Raw genomic sequence first — 13,577 nt, forward strand, 5'->3', positions numbered from 1 at the left:
ATGTTGAATATAATTTCATCAACATCATTGAATATGTTGTGCCATTAAAGTGTAAAATTTCCATATACATGGAAGACAGCAAAAGATGTTTTGCATTTCCAGCTTTGCAGGTCCTAATGTCTGAATAAATTTAAAGATTGTGCTCTGTATTTTGTAGTAATTTTCCTCCTTGGAATAGTTTGTATTGAATCTAGTGAAAGGTGGTCAGTTTCAAATGATGTGAGGAATTTGGAGATACAATAACTTTTCTACTTGTATTACATTTTATTTAAATATATTAAAATATAAGGAAAGATTCCTGTCTTTTATATTTTTCAGTTAGTTCACTATCTTGCATGTCACATTGTGTTTATATACTTAACTGTGTGGTTATCCAGCAGACAGCTTACAAGAAAGTCGTTCTCCCATATCACTCAAACCTGCATTGGTCAGGTCACCATCGTCTCGGAGAGATCTTAACACTACAAAGCCTGTCCCTCCCATTCCAAGAGGTACAAGTCCAATGGTTGAAGCAGAAGTAGCTGTATGTAATAATAGAAAAGGAACAAATGGAGCAGAATCTGCTGAGGTTTGGGAGGAAGAGAAGGTGATTGACAAAAATCTGGAATTGGATCTTTCCTCGTTGGACAACAATGAAGACAAAACAGATCATGAAGAGGTTAGTGTGTATATGTCTCAAAAGAAATTCACCTTATTCTGCAAATATATGTATTAGTATTACATCGTAAAATATTAAACATGGCAAATGTAAATGTTTACATGTATATGAAGAGCTTAATCACTTATTTTGAAGTATAGTAACTGATAGGCCGGCAAATGTGCCACCTAGTCTACACCAGCTACCTTCCAAAAACAAACCAGATGAATGACTGGCTAATCTAGCATTTTTTGGTGGCATGAGCTGAGGGAGGAATGTTGGCCAGGATGCTGAGAGAATTCTCTGCCCTTTGAATAATATAGCATTTAATTTCTAACTAAAAAGAACTGGCTTAATATCTCATCCAAAAAACTGCGCTTCCGACAATGTAGCGCACTGTCGGGGCTACAGAGGAATGTCAACTAACTTCTAAAATCAAACATTGGGATGGGGTTTGAACCAACAATCGTTAAGGGTCAGCTGTAGCTCCATGGTAACTCTTGTGCCTCTGAGTCAGAAGGTTATGGATTCAGGACTCAATACAAAGATTTCAGCACAAAATCTATGATGATGTAATAATCGTGGGGGAGTTTAATTTTGTCGACTAGATAAATCAAATTGGCAAAAGTAGTTAGGAGGATGGAGTTCATGGAATGCATTCAAGACAGTTTCCTGGAACAAGCCAGGGAAGAGGCTCTTCTGTACTGAGACAAGGTTAATTAGTAATCTTATAGTAAAGAATCCTTTGGGGAAGAGTGTTCATAACACTAAGCTGAAGTCCGGGACAGCGGCGGACCGGGAAGGAGTTGAGACTGGAAGCAGGCCTATAAAGGAAAGAGGCCCTTTGCTAACCTAATGTCCGGGGCAGCAGCAGGCTCTCTGACTGTTTCTGCGCACGCGCTGTTTGGATTTAGTGCAAAAAAAACAAATAGTGACATCACTGTAATTCTGTGAGCTGATTGGTCGGTGGGCAGCAGCTGTTATTGCATGTGCATAGCTGAGATTGATTGGAGTAAAAAAAAAGGTTCCTTTTAAATTATAGCCCGAGGATGACTACCTGTAAATTATTAGTATTTACTGGCTATACTAGTGCTGTTTGCATGGAGTGAGGCTGTAAGTTAAGTGTGGATATTTTCGTTGGCTGGGGGCAGTGGAAGGTGCTCTTTGGTCTTTTTCTTTCTCCGCCTCAAAGGTACAGGGGATAAAAGCTGATTGTAAATAGGTGGAAAATTATTACACAAGAAGTTTTCATTGTAAAGTTAAGTAATGGCAGGGCAGCTTGGCCAAGTGGAATGTATCTCCTGTGCAATGTGGAAAATCATGGACGTGCCATGTGATCTTGGCGAACCTGTCTGCAGAAAGTGTCTCTGGTTACAGAAGCTTGAGCTTTGGGTTTCGGAGCTCGAGCGGCGGCTGGAGTCACTGTGGCGCATCCGCGAGGTGGATGGCTCGTTTCAGGAGGTAGTCAAGCCAGTGCCTAGGCAAGCACAGTCGGGGGCGGGGAGGGGGTCACTGGGTGGCTGTCGGCCGGACAAAGAAGTCAGGGCAGGTCGTTCAGGAATCCCCAGAGGACATCCCACTTTCTAACCGGTATTCAGTTCTGGGTACCGATGGGAAAGAGCATTCCTCTGGAGAATGCACTGAGAGTCATAACCAGAATATCATAGGTGACTCAGCTGTGCTGGGAGGGAGAAAAAGAGACAAGAGGGCAATAGTGGTAGGGGATTCCATGGTTAGAGGAACTGTGGGCATTTCTGTGTTCGTAGATGTGATTTCCAGGATGGTATGTTGCCTCCCTGGTGCAAGAGTCATGGATATCACCGAGCGGTTTTAGTTTAGAGATACAGCACTGAAACAGGCCCTTTGGCTCACTGAGTCTGTGCCGACCATCAACCACCCATTTATACTAATCCTACACTAATCCTATATTACTACCACATCCCCACCTGTCCCTATATTTCCCTACCACCTACTTATACTAGGGGCAATTTATAATAGCCAATTAACCTATCAACCTGCAAGTCTTTGGCATGTGGGAGGAAACCGGAGCACCCGGAGGAAACCCACGCAGACACAGGGAGAACTTGCAAACTCCACACAGGCAGTACCCAGAATTGAACCCGGGTCGCTGGAGCTGTGAGGCTGCGGTGCTAACCACTGCGCCACCCATCTTACAGAGTATTCCGGAGGGTGAGGGTGCACAGCCGGAGGTTGTGGTCCACATTGATACTAATGACATAGGTAGAAAGAGGGATGAGGTTCTGCAAAAAGAATTTAGGGGGCTCGGTAGCAGATTAAAAAGTAGGACCTCAAAGGTTGTAATATCTGGGTTTCTTCCGGTGCCACAGGCTACTGTGTGTATGAATAGGAGGTTAGAGTGGATCAATGCATGGTTGAGGAGATGGTGCAGGAGGGAGTGCTTCAGTTTCCTGGATCACTGGCCTGTTTCTGGCAAAGGTGGGATCTGTACAAGTTGGACGGGTTGCACCTGAACCGGAATGGGACCAACATCCTTGCTGGGAGGTTTGCTAATGCTGTTGGAGGGGTGGGGGTGGGGTTTAGACTAATTTGGCAGGGGGGTGGGATACGGAGTGGAAGCACAGTAGGGGGTGATGTACAGTCAAATATAAATGTGAAGCTCAGTCAATCTGGAGGGCAGAGTAAATGCAGACGTGTTAAGGTTCAAGCAAATAATGCAAGGCTGGATTGTATCTATTTTAATGCAAGGAGTCTTATTAGTAAGGCAGATGAATTGAGGGTGTTGACTAACACATGGGATTATGGTATTGCTAAAACATGGTTGAGGGAAGGGCAGGGCTGACAGCTTAATATCCCAGGGAATAGAATCTTCAGACGTGATGGGGGAGGGGGTAAAAGAGGAGATGGCATTGCACTGTTGATCAAGGAGTCAATTACTGCAGTAAGGAGGGATGATCTCTTAGAAGGTTCCTCTAATGAGGCCATATAAGTAGAACTTAAAAACAAAAAGGGGGCAATCACTTGGCTGGGAGTGTACTGCAGGCCTCCAAACAGAGCGTGATAGGGGAGCAGATATGTAGGCAAATCTCAAAGGTGTAGAATAATAGGGTAATAATAGGGATTTCAACTTCCCCTATATTAGAGGGGATAGTATTCGTGCAAAAAGCTTAAAGGGGGTGGAATTCTTCAAGTGCATTCAGGAGAGCTTTTTGAGCCAGCCCATAGAGAGTCCTATAAGAGGAGGAGCGGTACTGGATTTAATCCGAGGGAATAAGGACGGACAAGTGGTAGAAGTGGCAGTGGGGGAGCATTTCAGGGATAGTGACCATAAATCCATAAGATTTAAGGTAGTTATGGAAAAGGACATAGAGGGACCGGAAATAAAAGTACTGAATTGGGGGAAGGCAGATTTCAATATGATAAAACCAGATCTGGCCAAAGTGGACTGGGAGCAGCTTCTTATAGGAAAGTCTACATCAGACCAGTGGGAGGTCATTCAGAAAGGAAATTGTGAAGGTCCAACATGTTCCCGTAAAGGTGAAGAGTAGGACCAACAGGTCAAGGGGACCCGGATGTCAAGGGATATGAAGGATTGGATCAGGAAAAAAAAAGGAGGCTTATGGCAGATTCAGAGCGCTGAGAATAGTGGAGGCCCTAAAGGAGTATAGAAAGTGTAGGGGGGTACTTGAAGTAATTAGGAGACTGAAGAGGGGACATGAAAAATCACTGGCAGACAAGATCAAGGAAAATCCCAAGGCATTTTATAAGTATGTTGAGGGCAGGAGGATAACCAGGGAAAAAGTGGGGCCCATTAGGGATCAAAGTGTGTGTGGAGCCAGAGGACATATGTGAGGTTTTGAATCATTACTTTTCACCTCTCTTCACTATAGAGAGGGACGATGTAGGTGTAGTGATCAGGGAGGAGGATTGTGATATACTTGATCAAATTAGCTTTGAAAAAGAGGAAATATTAGCTGTATTAGCAGCTTAAAGGTGGATAAATACCCAGGCCCAGATGAGATGCATCCCAGGCTGTTAGGTCAGGCAAGGGAGGAGATAAGGGCTCTGACACAAATTTTCAAATCCTCTCTGGCCACAGGAGACATACCAGAGGATTGGAGGGCAGTGAATGTGATACCATTATTCAAGAAGGGTAGCAGGGATTAACCAGGTAATTCTAGGCCTGTGAGTCTAATGTCAGTGGTAGGGAAATTATTGGAAAAAATTTTGAGACAGGTTTAATCTCCACTTGGAGAAGCAGGGATTAATCAGGGATAGTCAGCAAGGCTTTGTCGGGGAGATCGTGTCTAACAAATTTGATTGAAATTTTGGAGGGCGTGACTAGATGTGTAGATGAGGGTAAAGCAGTTGATGTAGTCTACATGGCCTTCAGTAGGGCTTTTGATAAGGTCCCACATGGGAGATTGGTTAAGAAGGTAAGAGCCCATGGGATCCAGGGCAATTTGGCAAATTAGATTCAAAATTGGTTTAGTGGAAGGAGGCAGAGGGTGATGGTCGAGGGTTGTTTTTGCGAAAGGAGGCCTGTGACCAGTGGTGTACCGCAGTGATCAGTGCTGGGACCCTTACTGTTTGTAGTGTACATCAATGATTTAAACATGAATATAGGAGGTATGATCAGTAGGTTTACAGACCACACGAAAATTGGTGGTGTTGTAAATATTGTGGAGGAAAGCCTTAGATTACAGGCCCTGACTTACCTGAGGACCAGAGCGGCAGCAGGCAGACGTGGGAGGAATTGCATCCTGAGCGGGACCTGAAAAGCAGAGAGCGGGGCTCGAGGCCCTTACTTACCTGGAGACCAGCACTCTGTTTGTGTCTCGCGCGCTGAGATTCAAAAGGTGAAAAAAAACCTTGTGATAAACTGAGTACTGCTAAAGTGTGTTTTTTTAAATTAGTGTAGTTTATTTAGGATTTTAGATTGTAGCGGGCAGTGTTTGGAGTAGAACAAGCCCCCGAGTGTAATTAGTATTTTTTTAAAGGTGGTAACTAATTAAAGGTAAGTCATGGCAGGAGAGCTCGCACGTGTGATATGCTCCTCCTGCACTATGTGGGAAATCAGGGACGCTTCTAGTGTCCTTGGCGACCTTGTGTGCAGGAAGTGTATCCATCTGCAGCTACTGGCTGCCTGCATTATGGAGCTGGGGCTGCGGGTGGATTCAGTGGACCATCCGCGATGCTGAGGATGTTGTGGATAGCATGTTTAGCGAGGTGGTCGCACTGCAAGTAATGGCTGCACAGGCAGAAAAGGGACGGGTGAACACCAGGCGGAGTAGTAGGCACAGGCAAGTGGTGCAGGAGTCCCCTGTGGCCGTCCCCCTCTCAAACAGCTATAAGGCTTTGGATACTGTTGGGGGGGATGATCTCCCAGGGGAAAGCAGCAACAGCCAAGTTTGTGGCACCAGGGATGGCTCTGCTGCATAGGAGGAGAGGAAGAGGAGTGGCAGGGCTATAGTGATAGGGGATTCAATCGTAAGGGTAACAGACAAGCGTTTCTGTGGCCGCAAACGAGACTCCAGGATGGTATGTTGGCTCCCTGGTGCTAGGGTCAAGGATGTCTCGGAGCGGCTGCAGAACATTCTTAAGGGGGAGGGTGAACAGCCAGTGGTCGTGGTACAAGTCGGTACCAATGACATAAGTAGAAAAAGGGATGAGGTCCTGCAAGATGAATTTGAGTTGGGAGCTAAATTAAAAAGCAGGACCTCAAAGGTAGTGATCTCAGGATTACTTCCTGTGCCATGTGTTGGTGAATGTAGGAACAGGAGAATAGTCATAGAGTCGTACAGCATAGAAACAGGCACTTCAGCCTGCCGCGTCCATGCCGACTATAATGCCCATCTATACTAATCCCATCTGCCTGCATTAATTCCATATCCCTCTATGCCTTGCTCATTCAAGTACCTATCCAGATGCCTCTTAAATGTTGCTACTGTTCCTGCCTCCACCACCTCCTCAGGTAGCTCATTCCAGATACCCACTATTCTTTGTGTGAAAAGTTTACCCCTTTGATCCCCTTTAACTCCTCCCCCTCACCTTAAATCTATGCCCTCTAGTTTTAGTCACTCCTACCATGGGAAACAGACTCTGGCTATCTACCCTATCTATGCCTCTCAATTTTATATACCTCTATCATGTCCCCTCTCAGCCTCCTTCGCTCCAGGGAAAACAGACCCAGCCTATCCAATCTCTCTTTATAACTCAAGCCCTCCAAACCAGGCAACATCCTTGTGAATCTTTTCTGCACCCTCTCTAGCTTAATCACATCTTTCCTGTAGTGCAGTGACCAGAACTGCACACACTACTCCAAATGCGGCCTAACCAACGTCATGTACGACTGTAACATGATGTCCCAACTCTTGTACTCAGTGCCTCGGCCGATGAAGACAAGCATGCCATGTGCCTTCTTCACCCTGTCTACCTGTGTTGCCACTTTCAGGGAACTATGTACTTGCACCCCAAAGTCTCTCTGCTCAACAACACTCCCCAGGGCCCTGCCATTCCCTGTATATGCCCTGCCCTGGTTTAACTTCTCAAAATGCATCACTTCGCACTTGTCTGCGTTAAATTCCATTTGCCAATCCCTTGCCCACTTTCCCAGTTTATCTTTATCCTGTTGTAACCTTAGACAGCCTTCTTCATTGTCCACTATACCACCAATTTTTGTCATCTGCAAACTTACTAATCATGCCCCTTACATTCACATCCAAGTCGTTAATATAAATGACAAACAACAGAGGGCCCAGCACTGATCCCTGTGGCACACCACTGGTCACCGGCCTCCAATCTGAAAAACAACCCTCCACTACCACCCTCTGCCTCCTATCACCAAGCCAGGCCCTGGGGATTTATCCACCTTAATGCGCTTCAAGACCTCCAACACCACCTCCTTTGCAATGTTGATATGCTCCAGGATATCGGTGTTCCCTCCCTTGACCTCACTAGCTTCCATGACCACCTCCACGGTAAATAAGGACGAGAAATATTCATTTAAGACTTCGCCCATTTCCTGTGGCTCCACGCATAGATTGCCGCACTGATCCTTAAGGGGACCTACTCTCTCCTTAGCTACCCTTTTACTCTTAATATACTTATAGAATCTTTTAGGATTCTCATTTATCTTATCTGCCAGGGAAATCTCATGGCCCCTTTTTGCCTTCCTAATTTCCTTCTTAAATGTAGTCCTACATCCCCTATAGTCCTCGAGGGACTCTCTCGATCCCAGCTGCTTTTACCTGACATATGCCTCCTCCTTTGTCCTGACCAGACCCTCAATATCCCTCGTCAACCAAGGTTCCCTAAACTTGCCAGCCTTGTCCTTCCATCTACCAGGAACATTCCGGCCCTGAACTCTTCCTATCTCACTTTTAAAAGCCTCCCACTTGCCAGACGTCCCTTTACCTGTAAACAGCCTCTCCCATTCAACTTTTGAGAGTTCCTGTCTGATGCCATCCAAATTAGCCTTCCCCCAATTTAGGGCTTCAACCTGAGGACCAATCCTATCCTTTTCCATAACTATCTTGAAGCTAATAATTATGGTTACTGGTCCCAAAGTGCTCCCCCACTGACACATCAACCACCTGCCCATCCTCATTTCCTAAGAGGAGGTCGAGTGTAGCCCCTTCTCTAGTAGGGCTATACACATACTGCTTCAGTAAACTATATTGGACACACTTAACAAATTCTTCCCCATCCGATCCCTTAGCACTAAGGCAGTCCCAGTCAATATTAGGGAAGTTAAAATCACCTACTATTACAACCCTATGATTCCTACACCTATCTGTGATTTCCCTACATATATGCTCCTCCACTTCTCTCTGACTATTGGGGGGCCTATAGTATAATCCCATCAAAGTGATCACCCCTTTCTTATTTCTAAGTTCTACCCATATGTCCTTGCTGGACATTCCCCCCAGGATATCCTCTCTCAAATACTGCCGTGATGTCCTCCCTAATCAATAGTGCAACTCCCCCTCCTCTCTTACCTCCACCTCTGTCAGGCCGGAAAGATCGTTACCCCGGAACGTTGAGCTGCCAGTCCTGCCCATCCCTCAACCACATTTCCGTAATAGCAATAATATCACAATCCCATTTATCGATCCATGCTCTGAGTTCATCTGCCTTACCTGTAAGGCTTCTTGCATTAATGTAAATGCAGTTTAGGCTACCAGAACTTCCACACTTTCTGTCCTGCCCCCGCCCGGCCTACCTACTGGACTTGCTTGCTTTAACCTCTACATTTGTCTCAGCTATCTCATCTGAGAGACTACTACTTTGGGTCCCACCCCCCTGCAAGACTACTTTAAACCCTCCCGAGTAGTGCAGCAAACCTCCCCGCAAGGATGTTGGTCCCCCTCCAGTTTAGATGCAACCCGTCCTTCTTATACGGGTCACCTCTGCACCAGAAGAGATCCCAATGATCCAAGTAGCTGAAGCCCTCCCGCCTACACCAGCTGTTCAGCCACATTTTCATTTGCCTAACCCTCCTATTCCTACCCTCTTTAGCACTCGATAGACCAGATGAATGCGTGGCTGGAGAAATGGTGCAGGAAGGAGGGATTTAGATTCCTGGGACATCGGGACCGGTTCTGGGGAAGGTGGAACCTGTACAAACGGGACAAGTTACACCCAGACAGGACCGGAACCGATGTCCTCACAGGGGCGTTTGCTAGTGCTGTTGGGGAGGATTTAAACTAGAATGGCAGGGGTTTGGGAACCTGAGCAGGGAGACTGAGGAGGAAGAAACAAGGATAGAAATGAAAGACAGAAACAAAAAGGTAAAAGTGGAAGGCATAGAAATCAAGGGAAAGAAACAAGTAGGGCCATAGTGTGAAATAATGCTAAGATGACTAAGAATGTTAAAAAGACAAGCCTAAAGGCATTGTCTCAATGTACGGAGTATTCGCAATAAGGTAGGTGAATTCACTGCGCAAATAGATGTAAATGGATACGATACAGTTGCGATTATGGAGACATGGCTGCAGGATGACCAAGGATGGGAACTGAACATTCAGGGGTATTCAATATTTAGGAAGGACAGGCAAAAAAGGAAAGGAGGTGGAGTAGCATTGTTAGTAGAAGAGGAAATCAGTACAATAGCAAGGAAGGATATTAGCTCAGAGAATCCTGATGTGGAATCTGTATGGGTGGAACTAAGAAACACCAAGGGGCAGAAAATGTAGTGGGGGTTGTATATAAACGCCCTACAGCCGTGGTGATGTAGAGGATGGCATTAAACAAGAAATTAGAGACGCATACAATAAGGGTACAACTGTAATTATGGGTGATAATCTACATATAGATTGGGCAAAGCAAATTAGCAATAATACTGTAGAAGAGAAATTCCTGGAGTGCGTACGTGATGGTTTTTTTTGGACCAATACGTTGAACCAACTAGAGAACAGGCTAACCTAGACTGGGTATTGTTTAATGAGAAAGGATTGGTTAACAATCATGTTGTGCGCGGTCCCTTGGGGAAGAGCGACCATAACATGATCAAATTCTTCATTTAAGATGGAGAGTGAGAGTGTTGATTCCGAGACTCGGGTCCTGAATCTAAATAAAGGAAACTATGAAGGTATGAGGCACGAGTTGGCTATGATAGATTGGGGAGCGTTACTTAAAGGGTTGACAGTGGATAGGCAATGGCTAGCAAAAAAGCGTGCATGGACGAATTACAACAATTGTTCATTCCTGTCGCGCAAAAATAAAACAGGAAGGGTGGCTCAACTGTGGCTTACAAAAGAAATTAGAGATAGTATTAGATCCAAGGAGGAGAAATTTAAAATGGCCAGAACAAGCAGCTAACCTGAGGATTGGAAGCAGTTTAGAATTCAGCAAAGAAGGACAAAGGGATTGATTTAAGAATGCAAAAATAGAGTGAGTGTAAGCTTGCAGCGAACATAAAAACTGACTGTAAAAGCTTCTATAGATATGTGAAGAGAAAAAGATTAGTGAAGACAAATGTGGGTCCCTTAAAGTTGTTTTTATGATGGAATTTATGATGGGGAACAAAGAAATGGCAGACTAATTAAATATATACTTTGGTTCTGTCTTCACAAAGGAGGACAAAATTATCTCCCAGAAATGTTGGGGAACATGGGGTCCAGTGAGAAGGAGGAACTGAAGGAAATCAATATTAGGGAAATGCTGTTAGGGAAATTGATGGGATTGAAGGCCGATAAATCCCCAGTGCCTGATAATCTACATCCCAGAGTACTTAAGGAAGTGACCCTTGTAATAGTAGATGCATTGCTGGTCATTTTTCAAAATTCTATAGACTCTGGAACAGTTTCAACGGATTGGAGGGTAGCTAATGTAATCCAACTATTTAAAAAAGGAGGCAGAGAGAAAACAGGGAATTATAGACCGGTTAGCCTGACATCAGTAGTGGGGAAAATGCTAGAGTCCATGATAAAAGATGTAATAGCAGAGCATTTAGAAAACAATGACATGATCGGACAAAGTCAACATGGATTTACGAAAGGGAAATTATGCTTGACAAATCTGCTGGAATTTTTTGAGGATGTAACTAGTAGAATAGATAAGGGAGAACCAGTGCATGTGGTGTATTTGGACTTTCAGAAGGCTTTCGATAAGGTCCCACATAAGAGATTAGCGTGCAAAATTAAAGCACATTGGTTTGGGGTATGGTACTGACATGGATAGAGAACTAGTTGGCAGACAGGAAACAAAGAGTAGGAATAAACTGGTCTTTTTCTGAGTGGCAGGCAGTGACTAGTGGGGTACCGCAGGGATCAGTGCTAGGACCCCAGCTATTCACAATATATATCAATGATTTAGATGAGGGAACTAAATGTAATATATCCAAGTTTGCAGATGACACAAAGCTGGGTGAGAGTGTGAGCTGTGAGGAGGATGCAGAGAAGCTTCAGTCTGATTTGGACAGGTTGAGTGAGAGGGTAAATACATGGCAGATGCAGTTTAATGTGGATAAATGTGAGGTTATCCACTTTGGTGGCAAAAACAGAAAGGCAGATAATTATCTGAACAGTGTTAGATTGGGAAAGGGGAAGGTGCAGCGAGACCTGTGTGTCCTTGTGCACCAGTCGCTGCAAGTAAGCATGCAGGTGCAGCAGGCAGTCAAGAAGGCAAATGGTATGTTGGCCTTCATAGCGAGAGGATTCGAGTACAGGAGCAAGGATGTCTTGCTGCAGTTATACAAGGCCTTGGTGAGACCACATCTGGAGTATTGGTCTCCTTAGCCGAGGAATGATCTTGCTATGGAGGGAGTGCTGCAAAGGTTCACCAGCCTGATTCCTGGGATAGCAGGACTGACGTATGAAGAGAGATTGGGTTGATTAGACTTGTATTCACTAGAGTTCAGAAGAATGAGGGGGGGATCTCATAGAAACCTACAAAATTCTAACAGGACTGGACAGACTAGATGCAGGAAGGATGTTCCCGATGGCGGGTGAGTCCAGGACAAGGGGTCATAATCTAAGGATAAGAGGTAAGCCATTTAGGACTGAGATGAGGAGGGATTTCCTCACCCAGACAGTGGTGAACCTGTGGAATTATCTGCCACAGAAAGCAGTTGAGGCCAAATCATTAAATATATTCAAGAAAGAGTTAGATATAGTTCTTGGGGCTGAAAGAATCAAGGGACACGGGGAGAAAGCGGGAACAGGGTACTGAGTTTGGACGATCAGCCATGATCATATTGAATGGCGGTGCAGGCTCAAAGGGCCGAATGGCCTACTCCACTCCTATTTTCTATGTTTCAATATAGATCGGCTGGTAAGATGGGCGGAGCTGTGGCAGATGGAGTTTAATCCTGAGAACTAACTAACTGAGGACTAACAAGGCAATGGAATATACAATGGATGGTAGTACTCTAGGGAGTACAGAGGGTCAGTGGGACCTTGGGGGTGCTTGTGCATAGATCACTGAAGGCAGCAGCACAGGTAGATAAGGTGGTTAGGAAGGCATACGGGATACTTGCCTTTATTAGCCGAGGCATAGAATATAAGAGCAGGGAGGTTATGATGGAGCTGTGTAGAATGCTGGTTAGGCCACAGCTGGAGTACTGTGTACAGTTCTGGTCACCACACTATAGGAAGGATGTGATTGCACTGGAGAGGGTGCAGAGGAGATTCACCCGGATGTTGGCTGGGCTAGAGAATTTCAGTTATGAAGAGAGACTAGATAGGCTGGGGTCGTTTTCCTTGGAGCAGAGAAGGCTGAGGGGGATCATGATTGAGGTATGTAAAGTTATGAGGGGCATTGATAGGAGAGATGGGAAGAAACTTTTTTCCTTAGAGGAGGAGTCAGTAACCAGGGGGCATGGATTTAAAGTAAGGGGCAGGAGGTTTAGAGGGGAGGTGAGGAAAAAAAATTTCACCTAGAGGGTGGTTGGAATCTGGACCACACTGCCTGAAGGGGTGGTAGAGGCAGGAACACTTAGAACATTTAAAAAGTATTTAGTTGAGCACTTGAAGCACCATACCATACAAGGCTACGGGCCAAGTGCGGGAAAATGGGATTAGTTAGGACGGGTGCTTGATGGTTGGTGCAGGCGCGTTGGGCCGAAGGGCCTGTTTCTGTGCTGCAAAACTCTGACTCTAATATGTTAGAATTTCACATTGAGTTTGAGAGTGATGTACATAAGTCCGAAACTAGAATATTGAACTTAAGTACAACCATTTACATAGGTATGAGGGTCGAGTTGGCTAAGGTAGATTGGGAAATTAGATTAAAAGGTATGCCAGCAGATAAGTAATGGTAAACATTTAGATAAATATTTTATAATTCTCAATGAAAATACATTCCATTGAGAAATAGAAATTCCATGGAAAAAGTGATTCATCCATGGCTAAGTAAGGATAGTATTAGACTAAAAGAAGCTGATAATATTGCCAAGCTGAGTAATAAGCCTGATGATTGGGAGAGTGTTAGAAAACAGCAAAGGATGACCAAAATATTG

General features: G+C 44.8%; 1 protein-coding gene across 3 annotated transcripts in view; it reads left to right on the forward strand.

The window, feature by feature from the left end:
* LOC137373686 (TOG array regulator of axonemal microtubules protein 1) overlaps window positions 1–13,577 on the forward strand; it is a 167,627-nt gene that overhangs the window by 53,204 nt on the left and 100,846 nt on the right. For 2 of the 3 annotated variants that reach the window (XM_068038853.1, XM_068038855.1), the window contains exon 5: window positions 378–658. In XM_068038853.1, coding sequence (XP_067894954.1) covers window positions 378–658 — 281 coding nt within the window. The remainder of the gene's footprint in view (window positions 1–377; window positions 659–13,577) is intronic. The other variant, XM_068038854.1, reaches the window with a different exon arrangement.

Source organism: Heterodontus francisci, chromosome 9 (genome assembly GCF_036365525.1).
Source record: "Heterodontus francisci isolate sHetFra1 chromosome 9, sHetFra1.hap1, whole genome shotgun sequence".
Taxonomy (NCBI): domain Eukaryota; kingdom Metazoa; phylum Chordata; class Chondrichthyes; order Heterodontiformes; family Heterodontidae; genus Heterodontus; species Heterodontus francisci.